Source organism: Phyllosticta citribraziliensis, assembly GCF_038025025.1.
Source record: "Phyllosticta citribraziliensis strain CPC 17464 chromosome Unknown J3D65scaffold_9, whole genome shotgun sequence".
Lineage (NCBI taxonomy): Eukaryota > Fungi > Ascomycota > Dothideomycetes > Botryosphaeriales > Phyllostictaceae > Phyllosticta > Phyllosticta citribraziliensis.
Window position 1 is genome coordinate 1,684,343 of NW_027117346.1, and position 21,353 is coordinate 1,705,695.

The window sequence follows — 21,353 nt, forward strand, 5'->3', positions numbered from 1 at the left end:
ATAGATACACGTGCTCGTCGTCTCTTGCCATGGAATGGGTAGTAATCATCATGACGCGGGCGGTCACAATACGAACGGACGAACGAAGGCATACTAATCACTCGCGACCAGGTCTACTAATCGTTGATGCTGCTGGGTTTGCGTTCGCAGGCCGTGTGCGTCTCGGAGGTGCGTCATGAAAGAGGAGAAAAGAAGAGGGCTGCGGGGAGGGAAACGAGAGAAGGAATTAGCGGGATAGGTGTTGGGGACGGGGGGAATTTATTGATCTTTGTATTGTGCTGTCTGTCTCTGCTACTCGTTTTACTACCGCCAGGCTTTATGTTGGAGGTGGCGGAAACGCGAGAAGGAATCGTTTCATTCAGGTAGGAGGTAATAGAGAGAGTCACCGGGAGACAGACGAGAGGCGTCGTTTGAAAGTGAACGCTCTACGGTTTATCGGAGATTCAAGCGCATGGTCAAGCCCAGTCACCTCCCAAAATCAAGCAAGTCACCTTCATCAAATTCCTTGTGCGTTCAATCCCATATTAAGTATTTTGTCTATCGACTATACATATAGTTTGCGAGACTCCTTCTATTCATTCGCTTCGTCAGTCTCATAGGCTCATCCCCCTGGACATGCGACGCCAGACTCCTTGCACTTGCCTGAAAACCCGACAAAAGAAAATCATTAGTCCCTGAAAGACGCGTGTCTACCTCTTGTCCACCTCTTATCATTCTCTCTGGTCTCTTCACATCACTCGAACCTTCCCTTCGACCCCTGAAAACTCGCAACGTCTACTTGACAGTGAAGCGGCTCCTCGCCCTCAACTTGTCGCCGTAGAAGAACAGCACATAGATGCCTCCGCAGCAGACGACGGTAAAAGCCGCCAGCAAGCTGACACCAGGACCGATGCCCAGGTTGTTGAAGAGCGGGCGGGCAAAGTGGATCGCGCCGGCCGCGACGGCGGAGCGCAAGAAGTCGTTGCCAGCAAAGAGGCTGGCGGCGTACTGCGGGTACGACAGGGGCAGGTACAGGAAGACGCACTGGATGAGGAGGAAGACGCCGACGGTGAAGACGCCCACGCCGATGACGGACACGATCCAGTGTATGCTGGCACGCGCCGTCCAGCCGAACAGGAACAGCCCGATGGGGCACAGGAAGCAGACGACGAGCGCTGGGATGAGGCGGCGCTCCGGGGCGCCCAGGCCGTGCTGCCGGATCTCGGGCTCGACCACGAAGTAGATGTACGGCCAGTAGACGGCGAGGGCGAGCACCACGCCCACGGTGATGGACAGGAACGTCAGCCCCATGGTGCCCAGCGTCATGTGGTATATTTCGATGTAGACGAGCGGGAACGCCTCGAAGAAGGAGTAGTAGATGCCGTAGACCAGGGCGACGTAGATGGCCGTGAAGGCAATCGACGGGTCGAGCAGCATCAGCTGCATCGGCCGCCACAGCGCCTCAACCACCACGTCGTTGACCGTCATGGCCGCCTGGTCGATCTCCGATTGGGACTTGAAGCTGCGGTTGCCCGTGGTGCGGCGCAGCCTCTCTGCGCGCCTCAGCAGAATCGTGGACCCCGAGGTCTCGGGCAGGCATAGGAACATGACGATCCAGGTGGGCCCCGCCAGCCACAGCAGCTCCCACTGCGACCATCGCCAGTTCTCGGCTGCCACGCTGAAACCCGAGATGATGGGGCCCAGGGCCGGCCCACAGGTTGCTGCCAGCGCCCACAGGCTCAGCACGTACGGCAGCTTGATGAAGCTATACATGTCCTGCAGACTTGCGCCGCCGGTTGCGAGACACGGGCTGCCGAAGAAACCGAGCAAGAAGCGCATGGCAATGAGTGTGTCGAAGTTTGGCGCCAGCGCGGCCGGGACGAGGAGTATGACGAAGATGCCGAAGGTGATGAGGTAGGGCGGATTGCGACCGATGAAGGGTATCTCGGACAGCGGTGACCATACCAGGGGGCCTACGCCATAGGCAAGCACGTACATGGAGAGGCCCAGAGCAGATGCTTGGATTGAAACTCCGAAGGCTTCCATGACGCCCTCCTCACTGGGAGCATAGATGGCGGAGCCCATGTATACTGCGAGGGTGTAGATACTGTTGCGCGGTGAGAAGCTGTCCCAATGGAGAGCGTAGAGGAGCTTACTATATCTGGAATGCCGCAAAGGCTTTTTTGCGAAAGGTCCAGTTTTGAGGGTTGGCAGGATCATCTTCGTCATACCAATCAATCAATATCGTTCCGTCGTCGAGCTTTTGTGGCTTGATTGGTTGGCTTCGTGTTTTTTCCAGGTCTGCGGTCGTTGCTTGTCGTTCAAGGTCTGCTTGAGGAGTATTCCGAGACTCGACTTTTTCTATGCCCGAGGTCGACCTCTTGAGGCTGGGGTCGCGAGAGCGGATGGAAGCATCTGACGCAAACTTGTCCGCGTCCGTCTCTTCGCCCTCTGAGTCTGACGACTTTCTCTCTTCTACACCCTTGTCGAGGTCTGGGCTTGCTGGTGTGGATTCGACATCTGTTGCGTAGGACTTGTCGAGGAAAGACACTCGTTTGGCAGAGTAGCTTGGAGGCAGTTGGTAGTCTGCCCTCTCCTCTGGGTATTGTAGTAGCTTGTTGCGGGAGAAGTAGCGAATGAGCTGCCCGATTGGTGCGTCTCTGATGAGGTCCGACATTTTCGAAGCAGTGTTCTCCTGGATGGATGGAGTATTGTTTGAAGCGGTCATGGCTCCAGATGGGAAGCACTGTAGTCAATTATACTCAATGGCAGATCGGGCTTTGGCGTTTGGGGAGCACAAAATCCGGCGGAACTATCCCTTGTAAATGTAAGCGTCAAGAAAGACAGTCATAGCTTTGGATGTTGCGACATAGTGAGCCAAGCACGCTGCATGCTGCAATGGCCCGCTAAGCATGGCTTTCAGTCGGTAAAGATGCACTAGGAAAGCATGCTGCTCGGGAACCAGAGCACGTTAATAATCGACCATGACTTGCAAGCCCATGTGCGCATATGTGGCAGGCTTGAGCGAAACGAATGCGGCTCTCCGATTCGTTTACTGGGATTACCAATCGGGCTGAAGGGCGGTCGAACTGGTCCTACGTCAGCGCTAAACTGGCGACATGGCGGATCCAAATTCTCCAGGGGACCTATTTGAACGGACGAACGCTATGCTTGTTGGAAATCCGATTTTCATTTCTGCCAAGTCTGGAGGCATTACTAATGTGAGACGAATGTCTTTGTGCGCGATATGCTTGCAGTAAGTGCGGTGAGGGCGTTGGGCGGCGGCAGTTACAGATGCGTCTTCAAGCACCTTAGTGGCAGGCCTGGGAGATGGTCAGGGCGGCCTATGGTAGTACTGCAGAGCCGTCACGGAAGTTTGCTGGTGTTGCTTGTTTTGGCAATTCGACCCGCATCCTTGCCGGGCAGCCTTTGTTCCTTTCTTTTGGTGTTCTCTAGCGTAGATGCATTTAGTCGAGGTTTTGACAAAAAAACGTGCAGCGTGACGCCTTGAGATTCGTTCAATCAACGTCGTGAGCTTAGCGTCTCAAATGAGGGCCATGATATCAAGCTCGTCCGGTCAGTGAGGAGTGCGTAGATGGCGCATCTGACATCATTAGTAATGATGGCGGCGAGTAGGAGACCGGACCGGCGCAAGATATGGCGGCATGACAGGCGCATCAAGGACGGCGTGAAGACGGTAGAATGGTTCAACCGCGTGTTATGAGCCCAAAGATAGGATGGAGAAAAAGAAAAGGAATGGGGCTGTCTGAAAAGAAACGGAGTTGAAGTGAGTCGACACGGACATGGCAGCTTATCGCCGGACGGGAGCACGAGTTGGAGATTCTCCTCGCACGGACCACACGCGCGAGTCCCTGGCCGGTCCACGTCCACCTCAGCTTGACGCGCTTCAACCTCGACTGGTGCCACCAACTCCACCCTCCCCGCCACAACACCGCCCCGATTCAGCAACATGGCAGGTGACGACGTCGAAGTCGATCATTTTGGCGTTGACGAAGAAGCCCTGAAAAGCTTCCTTGGTGCCAGCGAATTCGGCAAGCAACAGCGCACTGCCAATGTCGAGGCGCAACTCAACCGCTCCAAGAGAGATCAGCCTGAAGTTCCGCCAGCAAATCAAACCGATCCTGGATCTTCGAGCTCCGACGGTAGTGACGACGATGACGACAGTGACGACGATGGGGACGAGTTTCCAGTTTCTCACGAAATGGTCATGAAAACACACGAAAAAGCCGTGACGACCATAGCTCTCGACCGAGTTGGCAATCGTGTGATTACGGGGTCCAACGACTGCAACATCAAACTTCACGACTTTTCCAGCATGACGCCGACCACCATTCGCGCATTCAAATCGGTCGACCCTACCGCGACCAAGCAATCCACCAACGTTGAATCCCATCCTGTTCACCACGTCGAGTACAATCCAAACAATGCCAGCCAGCTGCTCGTCATCAGCGCAACATCACAACCAAGAATATTCAACAGGGACGGAGAAATCATCACCGAATTTATCAAAGGCGACATGTACCTCCGAGACTTGAACAATACCAAGGGCCACATTTCCGAGGTCACCACTGGGACGTGGCATCCGACGAATCCAGATTGGTGTATTACAGCTGGTACAGACAGTACGCTTCGCATCTGGGATGTGAACAACAAGAGGACACAAAAGGAGGTCATTGTCTACAAATCAAAAGCTGCTGGGTCAGGGGGTCGGACACGGATGACTGCGGTTGCTTGGGCCGCTGGCGAGGAGAACAACAACACGCTCGTGGCAGCTGCCCTTGATGGTACCCTGATCATGTGGCGTGGCTATACACCTGCCTGGCGTCCGACGGCAGAAGCAAAGGAAGCGCACACCCCAGGCACCTGGATCAGCGGAATCGACATTAGTCGCGACGGCAGGATGGTAGTCACGCGCGGCGGAGACGATACCATCAAGCTCTGGGATACTCGCAAGTTTACGAAGCCCCTGATTACAGTGGCGCACAACTCGACCTCGACCCAATACCCGACTTCAAACATCAAGTTTTCTCCGGACGGCATGTACGTGATTACCGGGTCGGATACCGGACATTTGCACATTTTGCAAGCCGCGACGTTGAGGCCAGTCCTCGTTACACCCGTGACACCAGGCTCCCCCCTCATCACTGTCCAGTGGCACGAGCGGCTAAACCAGATTATAACGGGCTCGGCCAACGCGGAGACGCATGTCCTCTACAATCCCGACAAGTCGCAACAAGGTGCCGTGTCGGTCATGAAGAGAGCGCCAAAGCGGCGGCACATTGACGATGACCCGACCATGACCATGGATCTTTCGCAAGGTGTCTCGGCCGACAGCATTGTCGCTCCGGGCTCGCAATCGGCCACCAGCTTTTCGGCTCGGCATCCAAATGTCGGACTCACAGCGTCGGGCAGGTCGCGCGATCCAAGGAGGCCGCACATTCCACTGGCAACGCCATTCTCCAAAAATCAGCCGGACGAAGAGCACATTCGCAAAAATATTCCTCTCAGTTCCATGCGCGAGGAGGATCCACGGGAGGCTCTGCTCAAATATGCGGAGAAGGCCAAGGAAGATCCGGTATTTACTGCGGCATGGAAGGAGACGCAACCCAAGCCGATTTTTAGGGAGCTGAGTGATGATGAGGCGGAGGAGGAAGAACCCAAGGCGAAGCGGTTGCAAAAAGAAGCGGGAAAGCGGTGGTAAAGGCAGTTTTAAGTATATGACAAAAGGGGCATGCGGAGCAGTAGAAATGATACCCGTCGATAGACATGAAAAGCTATTTTTCGATAGTCGGGGTGCAGTTGAGAGTCTGGGCGTTGGACGGGCGGAGATGGCTTGCCTAGGCGGATCCCTGCTTCTCCATGTGCTCAACCCAAGACCGGGACTCTACCCTGCTGGCTGGCCCAACTCAACTTCATCCTCCACCCACCCACCCTCTCCCCTTCTGTACGTTGGCACAGGTCCGCAGAGGGCCTGTCGAGCATGGCCTTCGAGTCCAACACTCGCCGCCGCTAGACTCATGAATCCTTTGCATTCTTCGCCTTGACCCGCCATCGCCCTCCGCGCGCCGCCCCGCCATCCGTAAAAAAGCATCCCCGGCGCTCCGCGACAAACACGTCGCCAACCTTCCACGCAACCACCTCTCGCCCTCCGCCTCCGGCATGATAATACCAACCGCGGCGCAACGGCCGCTGCAAGACGCCTCCGCAGTCACTCTCGCCTCGCTCGCTGCATCGACTCCTTATTACGTCAACCCGAATCCTGCATCACCGCTCCCGACGAGACCGCGCTTCGCATTTTTGGACAAGCCCGGCGATGAAGGAGATCATAGTGGTGACTGGGCCTCCCTCATCGGCATCGTGACGGCCATCGTGGGCAATATTCTCATATCTTTTGCACTCAACACGCAAAAATACGCCCACCTACGACTTGCGCGCGAAGCCAACCAACACCGACGAGTAAGCCAGAAAGGCAGCCCCCAAATTGCTGGACGAAAGTATGCCAAGGCAAAACGGAAACCTCGCGGCAGTACAGGGAGCATACCAAGACCGGACTGGAAAGTCGCAGACGAAGCACAAGAATCCGATCCTTTGCTTTCCGACAGCCATGGATACGATCGCAGCAGTATCGACCAAGACTCCACTTCGGGCGAGGGCGAAGAGTCGGACTCATCGCTAGAAGACCAGGCAGAAGCGCTGCGCCATCCAAAGAAAAAAGCATCCTACCTGAGCAGCCCCTACTGGTGGCTTGGCATCGTGCTCATGACGGTCGGCGAGGCCGGAAATTTCCTGGCATACGGTTTTGCGCCTGCGTCCATTGTTTCTCCGCTTGGAGTGGTGGCCCTGATATCAAATTGTATCATTGCGCCCTTCATGCTCAAAGAGCCCTTTCGCATGAGAGACTTGGCTGGCGTCTTGATTTCCATAGGCGGCGTTGTGACGGTCGTATTGTCCGCCAATGACAACAACCCAAAGCTTGGTCCGGATGAGATTTGGCAACTCATCAAGACTTGGGAGTTCGAGACGTATCTGGGCATCACCATCTTCTTGATCATCACGTTGATGTTTGCAAGCAAGAAATATGGCCGCAAGAGCATTTTCATAGACCTAGGCCTCGTCGGCTTGTTTGGTAAGAGACTGTTACTCAGGAACTCAAAGAAACTGCTAATCCCTCATAGGTGCCTATACAGCTCTTTCCACAAAGGGTGTAGCATCTATGTTGTCATATACCCTCTTCCGCGCTCTCACCTTTCCTATGACCTATGTCATGGTCGGCATTCTCGCTGCCACGGCCATCATGCAGATCAAGTACCTCAACCAAGCCCTGCAGCGCTTCGACGCCACCCAAGTTATCCCCACCCAATTCGTCATGTTTACTCTTTCTGTCATTCTGGGTTCTGCCGTCCTCTATCGCGACTTTGAACGTACCACTGGCAGTGACGCCGGCAAGTTCATCGGCGGCTGCGCTTTGACCTTTTCGGGAGTGTGGATCATCACCACTGGCCGGCCACGCGGGGACGAGGAAGACGTCGAACAGGACCGCGACCTTGAACGCGAGCACGCCATTCGCCTTGCAGAAGGAGAAGAGTACGACGACGATGTAGTAGCGTACGACCCCAGCTTCGCGAAGCACTCCTCGAGACGACCATCTTCGGCAGACCATGAGCAAGAACATCCGTCTTCCATGTCCGTATCCCACCACCGTCGTCCTTCCATGCACCGACTCACAACCCCTGCTATTATGCTGTCCGCCGAGGTTCCATCGCAAGCCGTCACAGCCTCCAATACCCCGGCCTTTAACACGCCGGCCGCAATTGAATACGACGACGAGGACGAGACTCTCACTCGCAACCCCTGGGCATCAGAGTCTTTGGTTTCCTCCATCTCAACTGCGCAGAATGAACCTCCTCTGTTGCATGCTACCACGTCCGCTCCAATTCTTCCCTCTGAAGCCCAGACCCTCGGCCCCAAGGAGACTCGCAAACTGGACACAAACAATGGCGACCTCGCAGTCTCCGGAGAAAATGCTCGCCCACAGACACCAAGACATCCCTCTGCGCTCACGGCCCCAACTCCATCAAAATCCCAACGTACACCAAGCCCGAGTCCTGCGAAACAGACGCCGGCCACCCAGAACGAGCGAGCCACCCCCGGGACACCCTCGACTGGACGCCCATTCAAGCGTGGTTCTATCGGTAGCCTTTTGCCAGGGCCTCTGACAAGCCCGCTCTCGGGTGGCCTCAGCGCGATCGTCGCTGATTCGCTGCGCAAAGGCGTCGAGATGCGTAGTTTGCCCATCGGCTCCTTGGAGCGGCCTCGTCGCAACACTCGCGAGCGGGGCGAGCTCCTCGGATCTTTTGGTGGCTGGCTTGGGGGGTCGGGCGTAGGTGCTGTCGCGGGCCCACGCGGTGATCCCGCAGACAACAACACCTTTGTCAGGCGCAGCACTAGCCGGCCAGGGCGCCGGCGCAGCTTGGCCGTGTTTGACTCACTGGCCATGACGGCGGAGGAGAACGGTAGCAGCGTTGGTGGCCGCCGCGGTAGCGCAAGCCTCGAAGCCAGCATCGTCAGCGGCGGTGGAAGCGTGAGCGCGGGCGCCAGCGGCACTGTCACGCCCAACGCCTCTGCTGTGTCAGCGAAGAGAGGCAGAGGCCGCAGCGCGAGCAATCCGCTCGGGGCCTTGCTGCAGCGCGTTCGCAGCCGCGAGCCCAAACCATCGTCGAGCGGGGCGGCGACGCCTCCATCGCGCAACACCGAAGTGATCGAGGACGAGGATGTGGTGGACGGAAGAAGGCCGAAACCGTCGGCAACCAGGGCGCAGACGGAGCCATAGTAGCTAGCTAGCCGGCTGTCGCAGGTGATGGCAGCTGCTGTGGTGATCGGATTCGTAGTACAAGACGTGACGTACATGCATGGATATCAGCGCTGGAGTAGTTTGATTGGGAAATTTGACTTTTGGCAAGCGCTTGGGCCGTCGTTCTTTTTTCATAGACTATGCTTTTCGTTTTTATTCGATGAATTCTCGTTCCGTCTTTCCTTGTTTTCCTTTTGTCAGTTTGGCGTCTGTCTAGGTCGGTTGGGCGTTGGTTTGCTTTTCTCATATCCTCCTCGTCCTCCTTTGCTGGTCTGCCGTCTGTCTTTTGAGCTCACCTGTCGGATTGTACATACAACTACATCTGCCTGCCTGCTTGTCTGCCAACTACTTGCCTGCTTTGCTTGCGTGCAATGAGAGCGGTAGATTCACAGTACTTGCACGGTCAGAGAAGGAGAGGGTGGGAAAGAGAGGTAGGCGCCTTCTGTACATATACGTGTATCAAACGAGCCGCTGGCCATCTGGTCTGGCCCAGCCTGGCTTCTTGACCTTCTACTGCACTGGAACTCCTTAAGCAGGTGACGAGCCTCTCCATCATCTCCACTATAATCTTAAATATCGCCATCTACGTAAGACAACACCGTCCATAACTTAACCACACACTTCTAGCTCCGCGGGTCACAGACAACACAGACATGCACAACTTTTCCGTAGTTACAACTTACACCACCAGCAGTGCTCATCAAGTGCTCCCGCATGCCAAATTGACTCACCGGGTGCATCTACTGTAGAGAGTTAGCCGGCGCAGGCGGCGGCTTATATACCCACGTACGCAGGAGTCACAGGAGGCTACAGCCGTCTGCTTAAATTCACAGCAACCGTATGCCCCTGATGCAGCGGGTGATAAACAGACATGTGAGAAGGGCATGCGTCATCGTCGCCGACATCGCCACCGTCGCGGAGTATAAAGACCTGCCCTCGCGCCGCATGTTCGTCTTCTAACCAAGCACAGTCTGCTCCTGTCTTTGCAGACAAGCCTAGCTGCACAGGCACACCTTGACTGGGCGGTCGCGGTAATGAGCCTCTAAAACCTGCTACTTTTGTGGCTGTCTTTTTGGCTTGTTTGGCCATGTCTCACTCACCTTTACTTTTTCTCCTAGGTTACTTCTCTACATGTAGATGTGGTGCTGTGTAGCATTTTGCTGTGATGAAGATTGCTAGCGTGTCATTCACTGAATAGCACTGTGCGCTGACGTACACTTATGTGGGTGTTCATCATCATAGGCAAGTGCTGACGCAGGGGAAGTATCGCGGGAAATGAAAGTGAGGAGCATTAGTTGGTGTCGAAAGGAACAAGACCTGTTAACATATGTGCGTCTAGGGAGCATTCATTTGCTGCTACAGCTACATTTTAGGAGTATTCACTTACTGCTGTAGCTAGATCTAGGGAGCATTCGTTAACTGCTACAGCCACATGCATGGAGCATTCGTTGACTACCATGGCTGTGCCTAAGGAGCATTCAGGCACTCATTGCTATAGCTATGCTTAAGCAGCAGTCGTTCATTGCTGCAGCCAGATTTAGGGAGCATCCATTCGCTGCTACGGCTACACGCAGGGAGAATTTGTCGACTGCCATGGCTGTGTCTAAGGAGCATTCATGCACTACTAAAGTAACGCTCAAGAAGCAGTCATTCATTGCTGCGGCCAGATCCAGGAAGCATTCATTTGTTTCGATACCCGCTGTAGGAGTCATGTGTAAAGACAGGCTGAGGCTGAGCCTGTCCGTTTCACCATCTTGTTCACATGAACGGCAAATGGTGCCTGCATGCCTGCCACAATTTGATGATGTCGGCACACCCAGTCAGTCGTTGACGGCTAGGAACATAGTCTGACGAGATGCTCAGCAAATCGTGTCAGCAGAAAAATCAAGCAAGAATATGTTGAGCACCACAGGGTCAGAAGAGAAAAACCATTGACGTGCGCATAGCGCCTAGAGCCTACGAAAGCAGACCAAGCAAACATACAAGCAAGACCATCGCCGTCAATCAGACAAGAAGCAGAGTGTGAAAAGAATACAGCAAGCCAAAAGTAGCGCCCTCGCTTTTCTCGCATTTCCGTGTGTACCTCGCGTCGTCCGTCCTTTACTGTGGCATCCACATCCGTCCATAAAGCTCCGTCTCCCATTCGCAATGGCAGAACTGCGCAATCCACGCCCCGAAATCAAGTCAGTCCAATCTTGCCGAGTCGCCGCGAGCAACCCGGACGCATCTCAGAAGTCCGGAGAGAAGAGAGGAGAGATACAGCTTGCTTGCTTGTTCGTTGGTCATGTCGGGTATCGGCGTCTAGACAATGTATGTGTCCATGGATACACGTGCGTAGCCACACATCCAGGCAGTTGCGAGAGATCAAAGCAGGTGGTGGGTACCTAGCTCAGACTGACGCGCACGCGTCGCGACCGTGGCATGCTCGAAAGCCGCTCGCTCGCGAAAGCAAGCCAAACCAATCCGAGCCCGCCTTCGCCGTCGCCGCCACCGCTCTAGAATTGCGACTCGTGTTGTTGCTCCTGCTGGTCTTCGCGGGGGCGCGGCTTGCTCAGGACCTCCAGGTCACCTGGCAGTGGGAGAGAAGAGTCAGTCTTGGATTCCAATGCATGATCGAGACTGAGAGGAATTGACTCACGCTGCCTCAACAACAGGCGCGGGATCGTCTCGCCCTCCCTCTTGTTTTGCGAAGCGTCGGCACTGACGTGCACCAGGGTCCTGGTATCAGTCAGCGTCCGCTCAGCGGCTTCATCCTCCAACGATCTGTGCCATCGACGCGGGCAAATCGCGCATGTCACACGCGCAATATTTGGGTGCCTTTTGTGCGAGAAGGGATGGAGATACGTACCCCTTGGGCAAGCTGAGCAACAGGCTCTTGAGCCCGTCGGTCAAACCAAACCTCGAGACGTTGTAGAAGCTGGTTTCCGAGTTGCCCTTGTTGCCGTCCCTGCAGGCAATCGAGTACGTGATGAATTCCTCGCCCTTGGAAGACGTCCTGAGCTCCGGGTCGCGCGCGAGGCGACCAACAAGCGTGAACTTGGCGAGCTGCGAGCGCGGAGAGCTCGAGAAGCTGCGGGCGGACGCCGAAAGGGTCGTGTTGAAGCGGCGGAGGGCGAACATGGCGATTAGGTTGAATTGGGCGAGAGAGATGCGGAGATGGAAGACTGGAGGCGAATGGAGTGTGGGAGAGGTTGCCGGGTAGCTTGAGTTGTGGATGAGGTTTGGCGTAACGCGCACGGTGCGGAAGAACAGCTGACGAGCAAAAAACCCCGACGCGCCGAATGACTCGAGGTCGCAGCCGCGTAAAGGCCGGCTGACTCGGGATGCGGTACTACCTGTGACCTTTGACCTTGCAGGACATGCATCTATTTTGACAAGAATCGGAAAAGCAATTGGCTGCAGTCTATTCTTCTGAAACGTTTACGACGATCCAGCTCAGTCTGTCTTGAAATTCGGAGCTCCAGACAAGTGTCCTCCTAGCGTCCCACCTTTTGCTCGAGATTGCATCGCAACCCTTTGTCCTCTCCCAAACACCACGCTCTGAGAATCCCGCAGAGAATCTATCCATGTTCTGCCAAAGCTCTATTTTGCATGCCCCTGCTCGCCTGGCATCATCCAGGGCGCCAAATTGGCACTGTCAGCTTCTTCGTCTCCCAATCTCTTCATCGGTTCATCGAATGCTGGCCTCAGACCATAGCCAGCCAGCAGCTGCTGATCCAGCCACTTGCGATTAGACTGGGGAAGTAGAGTCGGATTGAGGGGGGCAAAGTACTGCGCGTCGAGCTTGGAAGAGTGGGCGGTCAAGAGCTGTGCAGTGTACGGGTTTAGCCTCTCGAACCAAGTGGCAGCTGGCGCTTACTTACCTCGTCCATGTGCCTCAACTTTCCTGTCCACCGCTCATCGTCATCGTGCCGCGTGCGCAAAAGCTTGACCTGCCAATCTCCTGCTTTCTTCTCTTCGTCCGTTGCTGTCCGTCTCGTCAGACACGAGTGGCTCTGTCCAGCGCGCTCGCATCTCAGACAGTGCGGGTACCGATTCGACATGGGAAAGCCAGGCGTCGGTGTCCTGATTGGGCAGGAAAGGCCCTTTATTTCGCAGTTCAGGCAGTTGATGATGTGAATCTTACCCTTGGTCACTTTCTCTTTTAGAAATCGAGCCTCTTCTTCCGCGCTTCCGCCCTTTACGTTGCCTCCCGGGAATGCCACGATTTTGGGCCGTCGTAGCGCTCTACGGCGCACAATCTGCTGTTGAAGCTCCTCGAGCTGCGCAGCCACCGCCCACTCGCGTCGCATTGTCTCAATCGTGGCGCGATGCTTGTCTGGAATCTGCTCGGCGGGCTTGCTGTGCAGGTCATCCCTGGTGACGCCATCGGCATCGAAAGTGATTCTCGTGGTGATGTGATCCGCAGAGACTGCCAGCGAGTCTTTGTGGCTGTTTGACTTGGTAGGAGTTGGAGGAAGCGAGGGGACTGGGCTCTCTGAATCGGACGGAGCATAGGGTCCCTGCTTGTAGTTCCTGTCGTAGCCGTGGAGGCTTCCCGCTTGAAGTCCAGCGATGAATCTGTCGCGAGCCACCTTCCTCGCGGGCGTTGTGAGAGCTAGAGGGCTGGCCTGAACCTTGCGTGAAACAGAGTCTGGCACAACGCTGGATGGAGGAGTACTGAGGAGCGGCGTTCCATTGTCATTGCTGATTGGCGATGTCTCCTCGAATTCGTCGGGCTTTTTGGTTCCTTTGATCGAGCAATTCTGCAGTGGCAAAATCAGGTCGTCCTCGTCCTCGAGCGCTGGCGAGTTCATGATACTGTTGCTGCGTTTGATCCGAACAAACGTGGTATCTTGATCAGCGTGGGGCCCGAGTTTAAAGCCATCGCTCGCGGCATGGTCGAAGGCGAAATCTTTGGTGAGACATCGCTTTGTCTCTTTGTTCGCTGGTGTCCGAGTCGACATGTCTGCACGTGAATAGTTGGTAAGGCTCCAGTCAGGTCCGGTTGTTCTTTGTTGTAAAGGGACTTTTTAAAAGGTGAGATCTCAACAGACCTCAATTCGGTCATGGGTACCGAAAAAAGCGCGCCAGGTTGGGAGTTTGGGAGATTGTGAGTCGACCAACCTGATTCGAGATAGCGCACCTCAGAACTTGGGGATACGACATGCGAGCCGTGGCGAAGCCCAGTAAAAAAGTTTTGGGAGATCGTAGGATTGCAAAGATGCTTGATGTTGGTGAACTCACGAGTGAACGTGAAGGCTGGATGGACAGTTGTGAAAGTGAAAGAAACCAATGGTGTAACCACGTGAAAAGACCTAGCTGGGGGCGATTACAAAATGCTTAGCAGTCTGTACCTGATTACCGACCGTAGCGGCGCTCAATTAATTACAAAGGGTATCTTGAGGGCAGGTTGACATCAGAGAACGAATCCCCCGACGCCGACGCAGTTCCACGGACGCAGAGCCTTGGTATCTTCGAGCTCAACGCACCACCACAGCACCTCCTTTGCCTTTTCTATTTGTCCCCCCTCTTCATAAGCGCGGGCCAACGCGAACCAGGCTTCTGAGTCGTCCCAACCACTTCCCAGTTTCGTCAGCGTTGAGAGCAATCCGTACGCTCGATCTCTGGCCGCCAAGCGATTCAGCTCTTCGGGACTCGGCGATTGGCCGCTTGGTCTCCTGGTCTCGTTTGTAGATGGCTGTATCCGCGAGGCGCCAGCGAACTCAACGGGCTCTGGCGGGATCTTTTGTGTATAAATGTCGAGTAAAATATTCGACAAGCCAATGACGCTGACAGAGTCGTCTGGATGATGCGACAGGGCCTTTTCAAAATGAGACGAAGCCTCATGAGGCTCGCCTTCAGCGTGCGCGATTTGACCGCGCTATGAATTGTTAGAGAACACTGCTATGAAAAAGATCGTGAAACTTACGCAAGCGTGAATTTCGGCCCACAGCTCCTCGACACTTTTACCGCCACCCCAGCCTCTCTCAGAGAAGAATCTGGCGCTTGATGACTCTTGAGATACCTCTTGTTCCAAGTTGTCTGCCAACTTGAAAGCCTCGTCGACGGCCCCCTTGGCGTCTTCAAAAAGCGCCGCGCGCGTATACAAGCCGGCGATGAACAGCCAGACATCTATGAGGAGCGAAGTGGTATGCCTGCGCTCTTGCAGCTTTGGGAATTGAGGCTCGATGAAAGAAAAGTACGGTCGGGGAAAGGGCGCCGGCAGACGGGTATCCTGTTGGGGAGGTTGGTCTTCATGTCCAGCCGGAGGTGGCTCGTTCTGGTGGGAGAGGTTGTGGGCCACTGAGCGGAGTGGTTGATCGTTGGAACTGCTGACGGATCCACGGAGCTTTCCGGAGGGTGCGCTTCCACGTCTGGTCGCTCCATCCGCGACAGAGTCGGTCTTCTCTGAGTTTTCTGCTGAGTCGGCCGTCTTAGCAACGCTTGAGCTCCTCTTTTTTAATTTGATGCTTCCGCTCTTTGACAGGAAGCTATGTCTCTCCAGAGGTTTGATCAAACTAGGAAAAGAACGATGTCCATTAGCCTTACCGGTGTCGTCTGTGACCTGAATTGCCGGTGCCGCGGTCCCGTCGGTCACGATGGTCGAAGGCCTGGAAGAGCTCCTCCGGCTGGCTGGTGGTACGGACGTGCTACGTCCTCCCTGGTTGGTGTTTTTCCTCCGTCCAAACATGGAAACCCTCGTCGTTGAATGGTTATGGGGCAGAGCTTCAGAAGAACCCAAAGCAACTTTTTGCTGACCGCTAGAAGGGTCGCCGAAAAGTCTTTTGTAAAGGGCCAAAAGCTCCATGCTGGCGTCAACCGCTGCAGTCGTTCCTTCAAGAACCTCCAACAGCTTGAGCTGAGTAAACTTTACCTGCAAAACACCCTCCTTCTCAAAAGCTTCCATACGGTCAACCAGCCCGAGGTTTGCCTTGGCTTGGTGGCCGGATATTCCCGCGCCGCTATCATTAAGGTGCTCACTCCGGAAAGCGTCGGGTGCCCCAAACAGGACTGATGGGTCGTTGAATTGCTCAAAAGCGGCTTCCGCTGTTCTTTCAGCCGTCGCAAAATCGGACTTCGCTGTGAGGAGCAGAGCAAGGAGATGCCAAAGAGGAATCAGCTTTCTTTCGCGAATGTACTCTGCCTCTTCATCTCCCGCATCTTCGCTCAAAACGCCGTCCGGCGTCCTCAGGCCGTCGGGCTGCGAATACGTCGATAAAGCACGCTTTACAATCTTGATTGCACCATTGATGTCCCGCATCTCGGAAAGGAGCAGCCCAAGGGCGTACTGAGTTTCCAGATTATTTGGGTCTTCATACTCGGGGCTAAGCGCCCGGCGAAGCGCAAGAGCCGCTTGCGTTTGAAGCGTTGACCTCGCAGTCGCTTCGTACGTGAGCCTGGCCCAATGAGCACGACTGATACCTATCGCGCGGTGGGCAATGGCAAGAACTCGTGGTGAGATTGAACTCTCCGTGGGCCTTTCTTTTTCCGTTTCAGAGCTGTTCGTTTTGGCCGTCCCTGGTCTCGATGCAGGCGTGTGTTGTTTCAGCCACTTCTCAATCTGCTCTCCCACCTTCTTGGCCTTTTCGGCCTCGTTGAATGAACCAAATCGACAGAGAATCCTGATGGCTTCAGACGCAGTCCTAAGCACAATGTCGTTGTCGTCGAGTCCCGGATCTTCTTCTCCGGTTTTCTCCGCACGGTCTTTGCCGCGGCTAATGATTTCGACGTAGGAGTCGAATGCCTTGAAGGCCAAATCAAACTCAGCTAGGGAAGCATGTACAATGAACAAGTGACGAAGTATGCTGGTCGAATGGTACGACTTTGTGGCAGCCCTGTAAAGAATCTGAAATCTTGGTCAGCTCTTCAGTCTCCACAGAAATTGGAATCCCAAGCATACATCAAGAACGCATTTGCCTACTCCGGCCTTGCCTCCTTCACCAAGCTCGTCATCCGTCCAGGTAGGTCCACACAGCACACGCCAATTGCGCATCACGGACTCGGCCCATGAGTCAATCTCCTCGTTGTTCTCACTTGCTTTCGGGAACAGCTTTTCCTTGAGCAAAAGAGCTTCATAGACGGACTCGGCCAATCTCAACTCTGAGCGTTGATGCAACTTCGCGGAGATGTACTGTTCTTCGGAGGCATGTTCTGCGTCATCCCTCATAAGTGGGTCCGCTGGATCTGAAGAGCCCGTATACAGAGTGCGACGTCTTAGGATGACGGACAGGGAGCCATAGTAAGCCTTCCATACCGCACGTCGCATGTTGGGTGGGTCGCTCCCGTCGAGACCACCAAACAGAGCCTTGCCATTGTCGGTGACGCGCGACCACAGACGGAAGGTTTGGATAGACTGATTGAATTCTTCTACTCTGGCGCCAGGCCGGGAGATGTCTTGGTAGATGCAGAGGTGGGCTAGCAGAGCTTCCGACCAACACTTCAGCTGCGGCGAAGCAGAGCTGAGAATATTCTGCGAAAGGAATCGAAAGACCGATTTGTAGGACTGCGTCGCTTCGGCCGTGGATCCTAAAGTTTTTTGGGCGGAACCTGACATGGTCAGCTTTTGAGGATAAAATGGCCTGAGCCCGTTCTTACCCTTCAAATATGCCCCCTTGATAATGCAAACCTGGGTCCATCCAGTCAAGGACTCATCCCCAGTATTCAATTCGGCTATCTTGTCTTCGAAATTGGCAGGAAGCCTCGATAATGTAAGGTCGGGCTCATCCAAGACTGAGTGTATCCATGCCAAGCATACAGCCGCCGCAAACACGTCCTGCTTGTGTGTCGTCTCTGCGCCTAGAGCGGCGGCCAACGGGTCTATCAAAGTTCGCAAATCGGGCGGAGGAGGAGTCGCTGCGGTCGGAGAAGGGGGAGGAGCATATTGTGCTTTGTAGTGTGCGGCGACGTGGGCCTCTGCTCTGGCAGTGGTGTACAAGCCTTACGGTGCGGTCAGGTATGTGCGCAGTATTCTAGGGGAGAGCAATGGCGTACAAGTTCGATGAGGCGCATGCTTTTCGATTTTCCTGGCAAGCTCAGGGACATCGCCCCAGCGAGCATTGCAGCGGGCGTCGTCGAGCTGGGCAATGTATCCATTCGCCTTTGCGTTGTCCTGCAAGCGGGCATCAGTACGAGCAGAGGTGACGTAGCAGGGGGAGGGAGGAATACAGGCATGATTGAGCAGCCCGCGCAGCGACCTAGAGATGCTCAAGAAGTTATTATGCGAGGGCCATGACGGTCGGGTGAGGATCAGCCCTACGAAACAACCGAGTTGAACCAAGAACGGTTTGGGGGAAGGCGATGCGACGGTAGGGTGGATGGTGGAGCTGCAGCGAAACTGACGGGGCTTGGGGACCGAAAGGGACCTCCGCGGCGACGGGCAGGGATGCGCCCGGGCGCCAGGCCATGGTCGGCGCGTCCGCCAATCGCCGCGTTCCCGCCGCCGCCGCCGCCAGGGCAGCTTTTTTCTACTCAACACCACAACAACGGCCATCGCAAACAACAAGACCATGGCTCCCTCCAAGGACGCCTACGCGGCGAGCACGCTCAAGGCTGTGTCCTACCGCATCTCTTCCCTCCCGTCCAAACAGCTTCCTGCCGCCATTCCTCAAATCACAGCGCTGCTCGTCCCATGCAAACCCATCTTGTCCTCTTCTCACAACTCGACGGCCAAGGATGCCTCCGAATCCTCGGTTCTGGTCCACAAGTTTAGGACCCAAATTTCAACCCTTCTCCAGGACAGATCGGCCGAGGGTCGCTGGTCCGCCGTGGTTCTCGCCAAAACAGCAATTGAACTTGGCGGTTGGGAGATGCTCCAAAAGTGCGGACCGTGGGTTCGAGGACTGCTAGGCATCCTGTCCAAGCCTGATCCACCTACCACCAAGATTATGGCCATTGTCACTCTCACCAGAATCTTCATGCTCACGCGTGACTATCAGACGCTAGTCAGAGAGATCACGACGCCTTCGTTGACGCCATTCATAACGAGCTGCCTCAACATACTTGCAAAATCCTCACGCCTTGAGCCAGGGACTCCGCAGTTGGTCGAGACTACTCTTGAGAGCTTTGCGAGACTCCTGCCCCGTCATCCCACGACATTCCGCCCACACCTGGGTAAAATCAGCCGCTTCCTTGCTGATGTTGTGGCTTCAGCGTCTTCGACACAAGCAGCGCATTTGACAGATGACGGTCTTGTCGCAGCACGAAAGCTATTTGTGCAGCTTCCCTGCTGTGCTACAAAAGGAGCATCCAAAGAAGAATGGGAAAAATCCCTGCTCAATGTCGTGTCTGCTGCTCACCAAACAGCAAATAAGGTTTTCCGTGGTGTTCTCGAAGAGTGGGAGTCCGTCGCAGGGGTTCAAATATCAAACACGTCAAATCAAACCGCGGACCAAGCCTTAGCGGAACAGGATGCGCACGGGTTCACTGGATGGACGGGCATTTATGCTGGTGCCGACCGTCTTGTAGGCCTTCTCCGGTTGCTTGCAGAATTCACTACAACTCCGACCGCACCTGCTACGCCCGTCAGCTATCGCATCGCACACGTTATGGATTTGATCACAAGGCTGTTGGCTGTGACGGCTCCCGCCGCGAGAGGCAGGCAAGAAGGCGGTATGACATTTAATGACCAGATCGGAAAAGAGGAGCGCAATGATTTGTGGACCATCTTACCCCAAATCCATGTTGCAGCAATCGGCCTCGCAGAAGCTTTGATTGAACGGTTTGGACAGGCCATGACTCCTCTTATGGAGTTCCTCATCGAACGCCTTGTGTACTTGTTCCAAGAGGAACAGCTTCTCCCATCTGTTCGTGCTGCGGTGTACTCCATCCTCACTCAAATGTTGCCTCTCATTGGACATGGTCTCCAAGGATTGCAAGTCAAGAGTTTGAACGTTGTTGCGCACGCTTGTTGCGACGATCTTCTCCCACGCAAGAAATCAAAGTCCGTTGAGAACGCAGCTGTTGCTGCCAAAAACGGGAATAAGAATATTTCGCAGGGTTCCTTAAACGCGGACAGCTTTCTCAAAGCCCAACAACCTCTCGCGTTGGGAACGACTGTTCCTTGTGGCTTGCGAGATCATGCATCTGCGCTTCTCTCAACTTTAATCTTCCAACTACCAGCAGACTTGGTTGATCACGTTGTGCGCAGTCGCATGGACCAGGTTGCAGTCTTGACCAGACATGAGGAAGCTCTTATTTCGAGCTGCTTGAATGACTCCGTCAGCAACAGTCCCAGCCTCTTGCCTCTCCTGGCAAGATTGTATTCGTCCAAACCAGCGGTTGAAGCACTTTTGAGGCCACGATTGCCTGTCATAAAAACAAACAGCGGCAGAAACCTCGATCACCAAGAGTTTGAAGAGGAAGACGAAAGCGAGGATGGTAGCGATTCGGAAAAGCAAGAGGTCGAAGAAAACGAGGATCATCAGGAAACGAAAGAGGACATGGAAGTCGACACTTCTCCGGTTCAGACCAAACCCGCTGAAGTGGAGCAGCCAAAGCCCCATGCTCCAGACTCGATTCAAGAAAATGGGACAGACGCCATTGTTGGAAGCGCAGGTGTCAAACCCCTCGCTTTCCAAGACGGACCTGAGAAGCGACAGAGCGAAAATGTCGAAGCGCACGCTCCGTCCCCCAAACGGGCTCGAATTTCGAGTCCGCCGGAGGATTCGCCAAGTGAAAAGAGTCCTGTGCAAAGTGAGCAAACACGCGGGTCTTCATCTGCAGCCATGGAACAGACGAACTACGAGACGGAAGAGCTTGAAGACGACGATGAAGACGTGGAAATTCCCTCTCTGGTGATGGGTGATGATGATGATGAGGAAGAAGAAGAAGAAGAATAAGTACAAGGCGATTGACCGCGGAAACTTGGAGATAGAAGAGTTCAAAATGAGTATCCACATCGCTTCCAACCGGACATTACGGATCCATCGCCAAGTGTGCCGCGAACCATTGAATGTCTGGAGAAGCCGTTGCCTAGAAACGGCCACGGAATGGCGGGGTTCCTCGTGTTCCACTGAAGGACTGGTGGAGATGAGACAGCCGCGTGGGCCCTAAAAACAGCAACAGTAATTGCCGGCCAGCCTGGCAGAGATGACGAGCAGCTGGTGGTGTTGTGTTGCAGTCAGCGATGACGCATCCGGGACCAAATACCGCGGACTTGCTCGCGCGAGTGGCTCGCTCAGAAACAACTGTCGCATGCTAATCTCGAACCGTCAGACCCTGTCTTTAAGCTGACATCAAGGCTTACTGCAACCGATCCAGCCCTGCGTCAACCGCCTCAGTTCCCCGATTCGGGCACCTGGACAGCTGCGCGGACGGCTGAGCGTCTCCGTCGCCTTGGTGCCTAGGGCCGTTGCGTGAGATTCTCGATGCAACATATGAAGCCGAATGCTTCCCATGTCCCAACGTGAAAGATACCGTATGGTTCTGAGTTGGGCCAGCAGAAGGGATGAGGTCATGATGGTCTAGACCTGGATCTTTGTTCCTTGCGTCACTGCAGCCGCCAACGCCATCCATTCTTCTT

At 54.9% G+C, this 21,353-nt stretch overlaps 7 protein-coding genes across 7 annotated transcripts; 3 read left to right on the forward strand and 4 right to left on the reverse strand.

Moving 5' to 3' along the window:
- Positions 1 to 774: 774 nt before the first annotated feature.
- On the reverse strand, positions 775 to 2,656 carry J3D65DRAFT_647207 (major facilitator superfamily domain-containing protein; the record flags this gene model as incomplete). Its single annotated transcript, XM_066802331.1, has 2 exons — positions 775 to 2,086; positions 2,136 to 2,656. The coding sequence occupies 2 exons, from the start codon at positions 2,654 to 2,656 to the stop codon at positions 775 to 777; spliced, it is 1,833 nt and encodes a 610-aa protein (XP_066653356.1).
- A 1,186-nt stretch (positions 2,657 to 3,842) lies between these two features.
- On the forward strand, positions 3,843 to 5,903 carry J3D65DRAFT_633078 (WD repeat protein). The gene has a single exon (XM_066801088.1). The coding sequence runs from the start codon at positions 3,950 to 3,952 to the stop codon at positions 5,699 to 5,701; it is 1,752 nt and encodes a 583-aa protein (XP_066653357.1). The 5' UTR covers positions 3,843 to 3,949; the 3' UTR covers positions 5,702 to 5,903.
- A 256-nt stretch (positions 5,904 to 6,159) lies between these two features.
- J3D65DRAFT_605312 (magnesium transporter NIPA-domain-containing protein) lies at positions 6,160 to 8,830 on the forward strand (the record flags this gene model as incomplete). The annotated part of the gene is made up of 2 exons (XM_066798346.1): positions 6,160 to 7,126; positions 7,176 to 8,830. The coding sequence occupies 2 exons, from the start codon at positions 6,160 to 6,162 to the stop codon at positions 8,828 to 8,830; spliced, it is 2,622 nt and encodes an 873-aa protein (XP_066653358.1).
- Positions 8,831 to 11,346: 2,516 nt separating this feature from the next.
- J3D65DRAFT_669984 (ssDNA-binding protein) lies at positions 11,347 to 11,971 on the reverse strand (the record flags this gene model as incomplete). The annotated part of the gene is made up of 3 exons (XM_066803250.1): positions 11,347 to 11,420; positions 11,490 to 11,569; positions 11,700 to 11,971. 3 exons carry the CDS (start codon positions 11,969 to 11,971, stop codon positions 11,347 to 11,349), a joined length of 426 nt encoding a protein of 141 aa, XP_066653359.1.
- A 274-nt stretch (positions 11,972 to 12,245) lies between these two features.
- J3D65DRAFT_633084 (uncharacterized protein) lies at positions 12,246 to 13,700 on the reverse strand. Its single transcript, XM_066801089.1, has 2 exons — positions 12,715 to 13,700; positions 12,246 to 12,658 (listed from the first exon to the last, which is right to left on the reverse strand). The coding sequence occupies exons 1-2, from the start codon at positions 13,645 to 13,647 to the stop codon at positions 12,434 to 12,436; spliced, it is 1,158 nt and encodes a 385-aa protein (XP_066653360.1). The 5' UTR covers positions 13,648 to 13,700; the 3' UTR covers positions 12,246 to 12,433.
- A 434-nt stretch (positions 13,701 to 14,134) lies between these two features.
- Positions 14,135 to 18,147, reverse strand: J3D65DRAFT_652703 (filamentation protein-like protein). Its single transcript, XM_066802458.1, has 6 exons — positions 17,999 to 18,147; positions 17,825 to 17,942; positions 17,429 to 17,770; positions 16,734 to 17,380; positions 14,763 to 16,679; positions 14,135 to 14,714 (listed from the first exon to the last, which is right to left on the reverse strand). The coding sequence occupies exons 1-6, from the start codon at positions 18,002 to 18,004 to the stop codon at positions 14,250 to 14,252; spliced, it is 3,495 nt and encodes a 1,164-aa protein (XP_066653361.1). The 5' UTR covers positions 18,005 to 18,147; the 3' UTR covers positions 14,135 to 14,249.
- A 163-nt stretch (positions 18,148 to 18,310) lies between these two features.
- J3D65DRAFT_633091 (rRNA processing/ribosome biogenesis-domain-containing protein) lies at positions 18,311 to 20,921 on the forward strand. Its single transcript, XM_066801090.1, has one exon. The coding sequence runs from the start codon at positions 18,340 to 18,342 to the stop codon at positions 20,668 to 20,670; it is 2,331 nt and encodes a 776-aa protein (XP_066653362.1). The 5' UTR covers positions 18,311 to 18,339; the 3' UTR covers positions 20,671 to 20,921.
- The last annotated feature ends 432 nt before the right edge of the window (positions 20,922 to 21,353 follow it).

What these genes read in the sequence shown, in the direction of transcription:
- J3D65DRAFT_633078 (XM_066801088.1), top strand. Translation starts at nt 3,950, where the DNA reads ATGGCAGGTGACGACGTCGAAGTCGATCATTTTGGCGTTGACGAAGAA.
- J3D65DRAFT_633084 (XM_066801089.1), bottom strand. Translation starts at nt 13,647, where the DNA reads ATGAACTCGCCAGCGCTCGAGGACGAGGACGACCTGATTTTGCCACTG. An exon ending in AGTTGAGGCACATGGACGAG is followed by an intron (nt 12,659 to 12,714) that starts GTAAGTAAGCGC and finishes TACACTGCACAG; the next exon opens with CTCTTGACCGCCCACTCTTC.
- J3D65DRAFT_652703 (XM_066802458.1), bottom strand. An exon ending in GCATGCGCCTCATCGAACTT is followed by an intron (nt 17,771 to 17,824) that starts GTACGCCATTGC and finishes CCGCACCGTAAG; the next exon opens with GCTTGTACACCACTGCCAGA. An exon ending in TAGGCAAATGCGTTCTTGAT is followed by an intron (nt 16,680 to 16,733) that starts GTATGCTTGGGA and finishes CCAAGATTTCAG; the next exon opens with ATTCTTTACAGGGCTGCCAC.
- J3D65DRAFT_633091 (XM_066801090.1), top strand. Translation starts at nt 18,340, where the DNA reads ATGGCTCCCTCCAAGGACGCCTACGCGGCGAGCACGCTCAAGGCTGTG.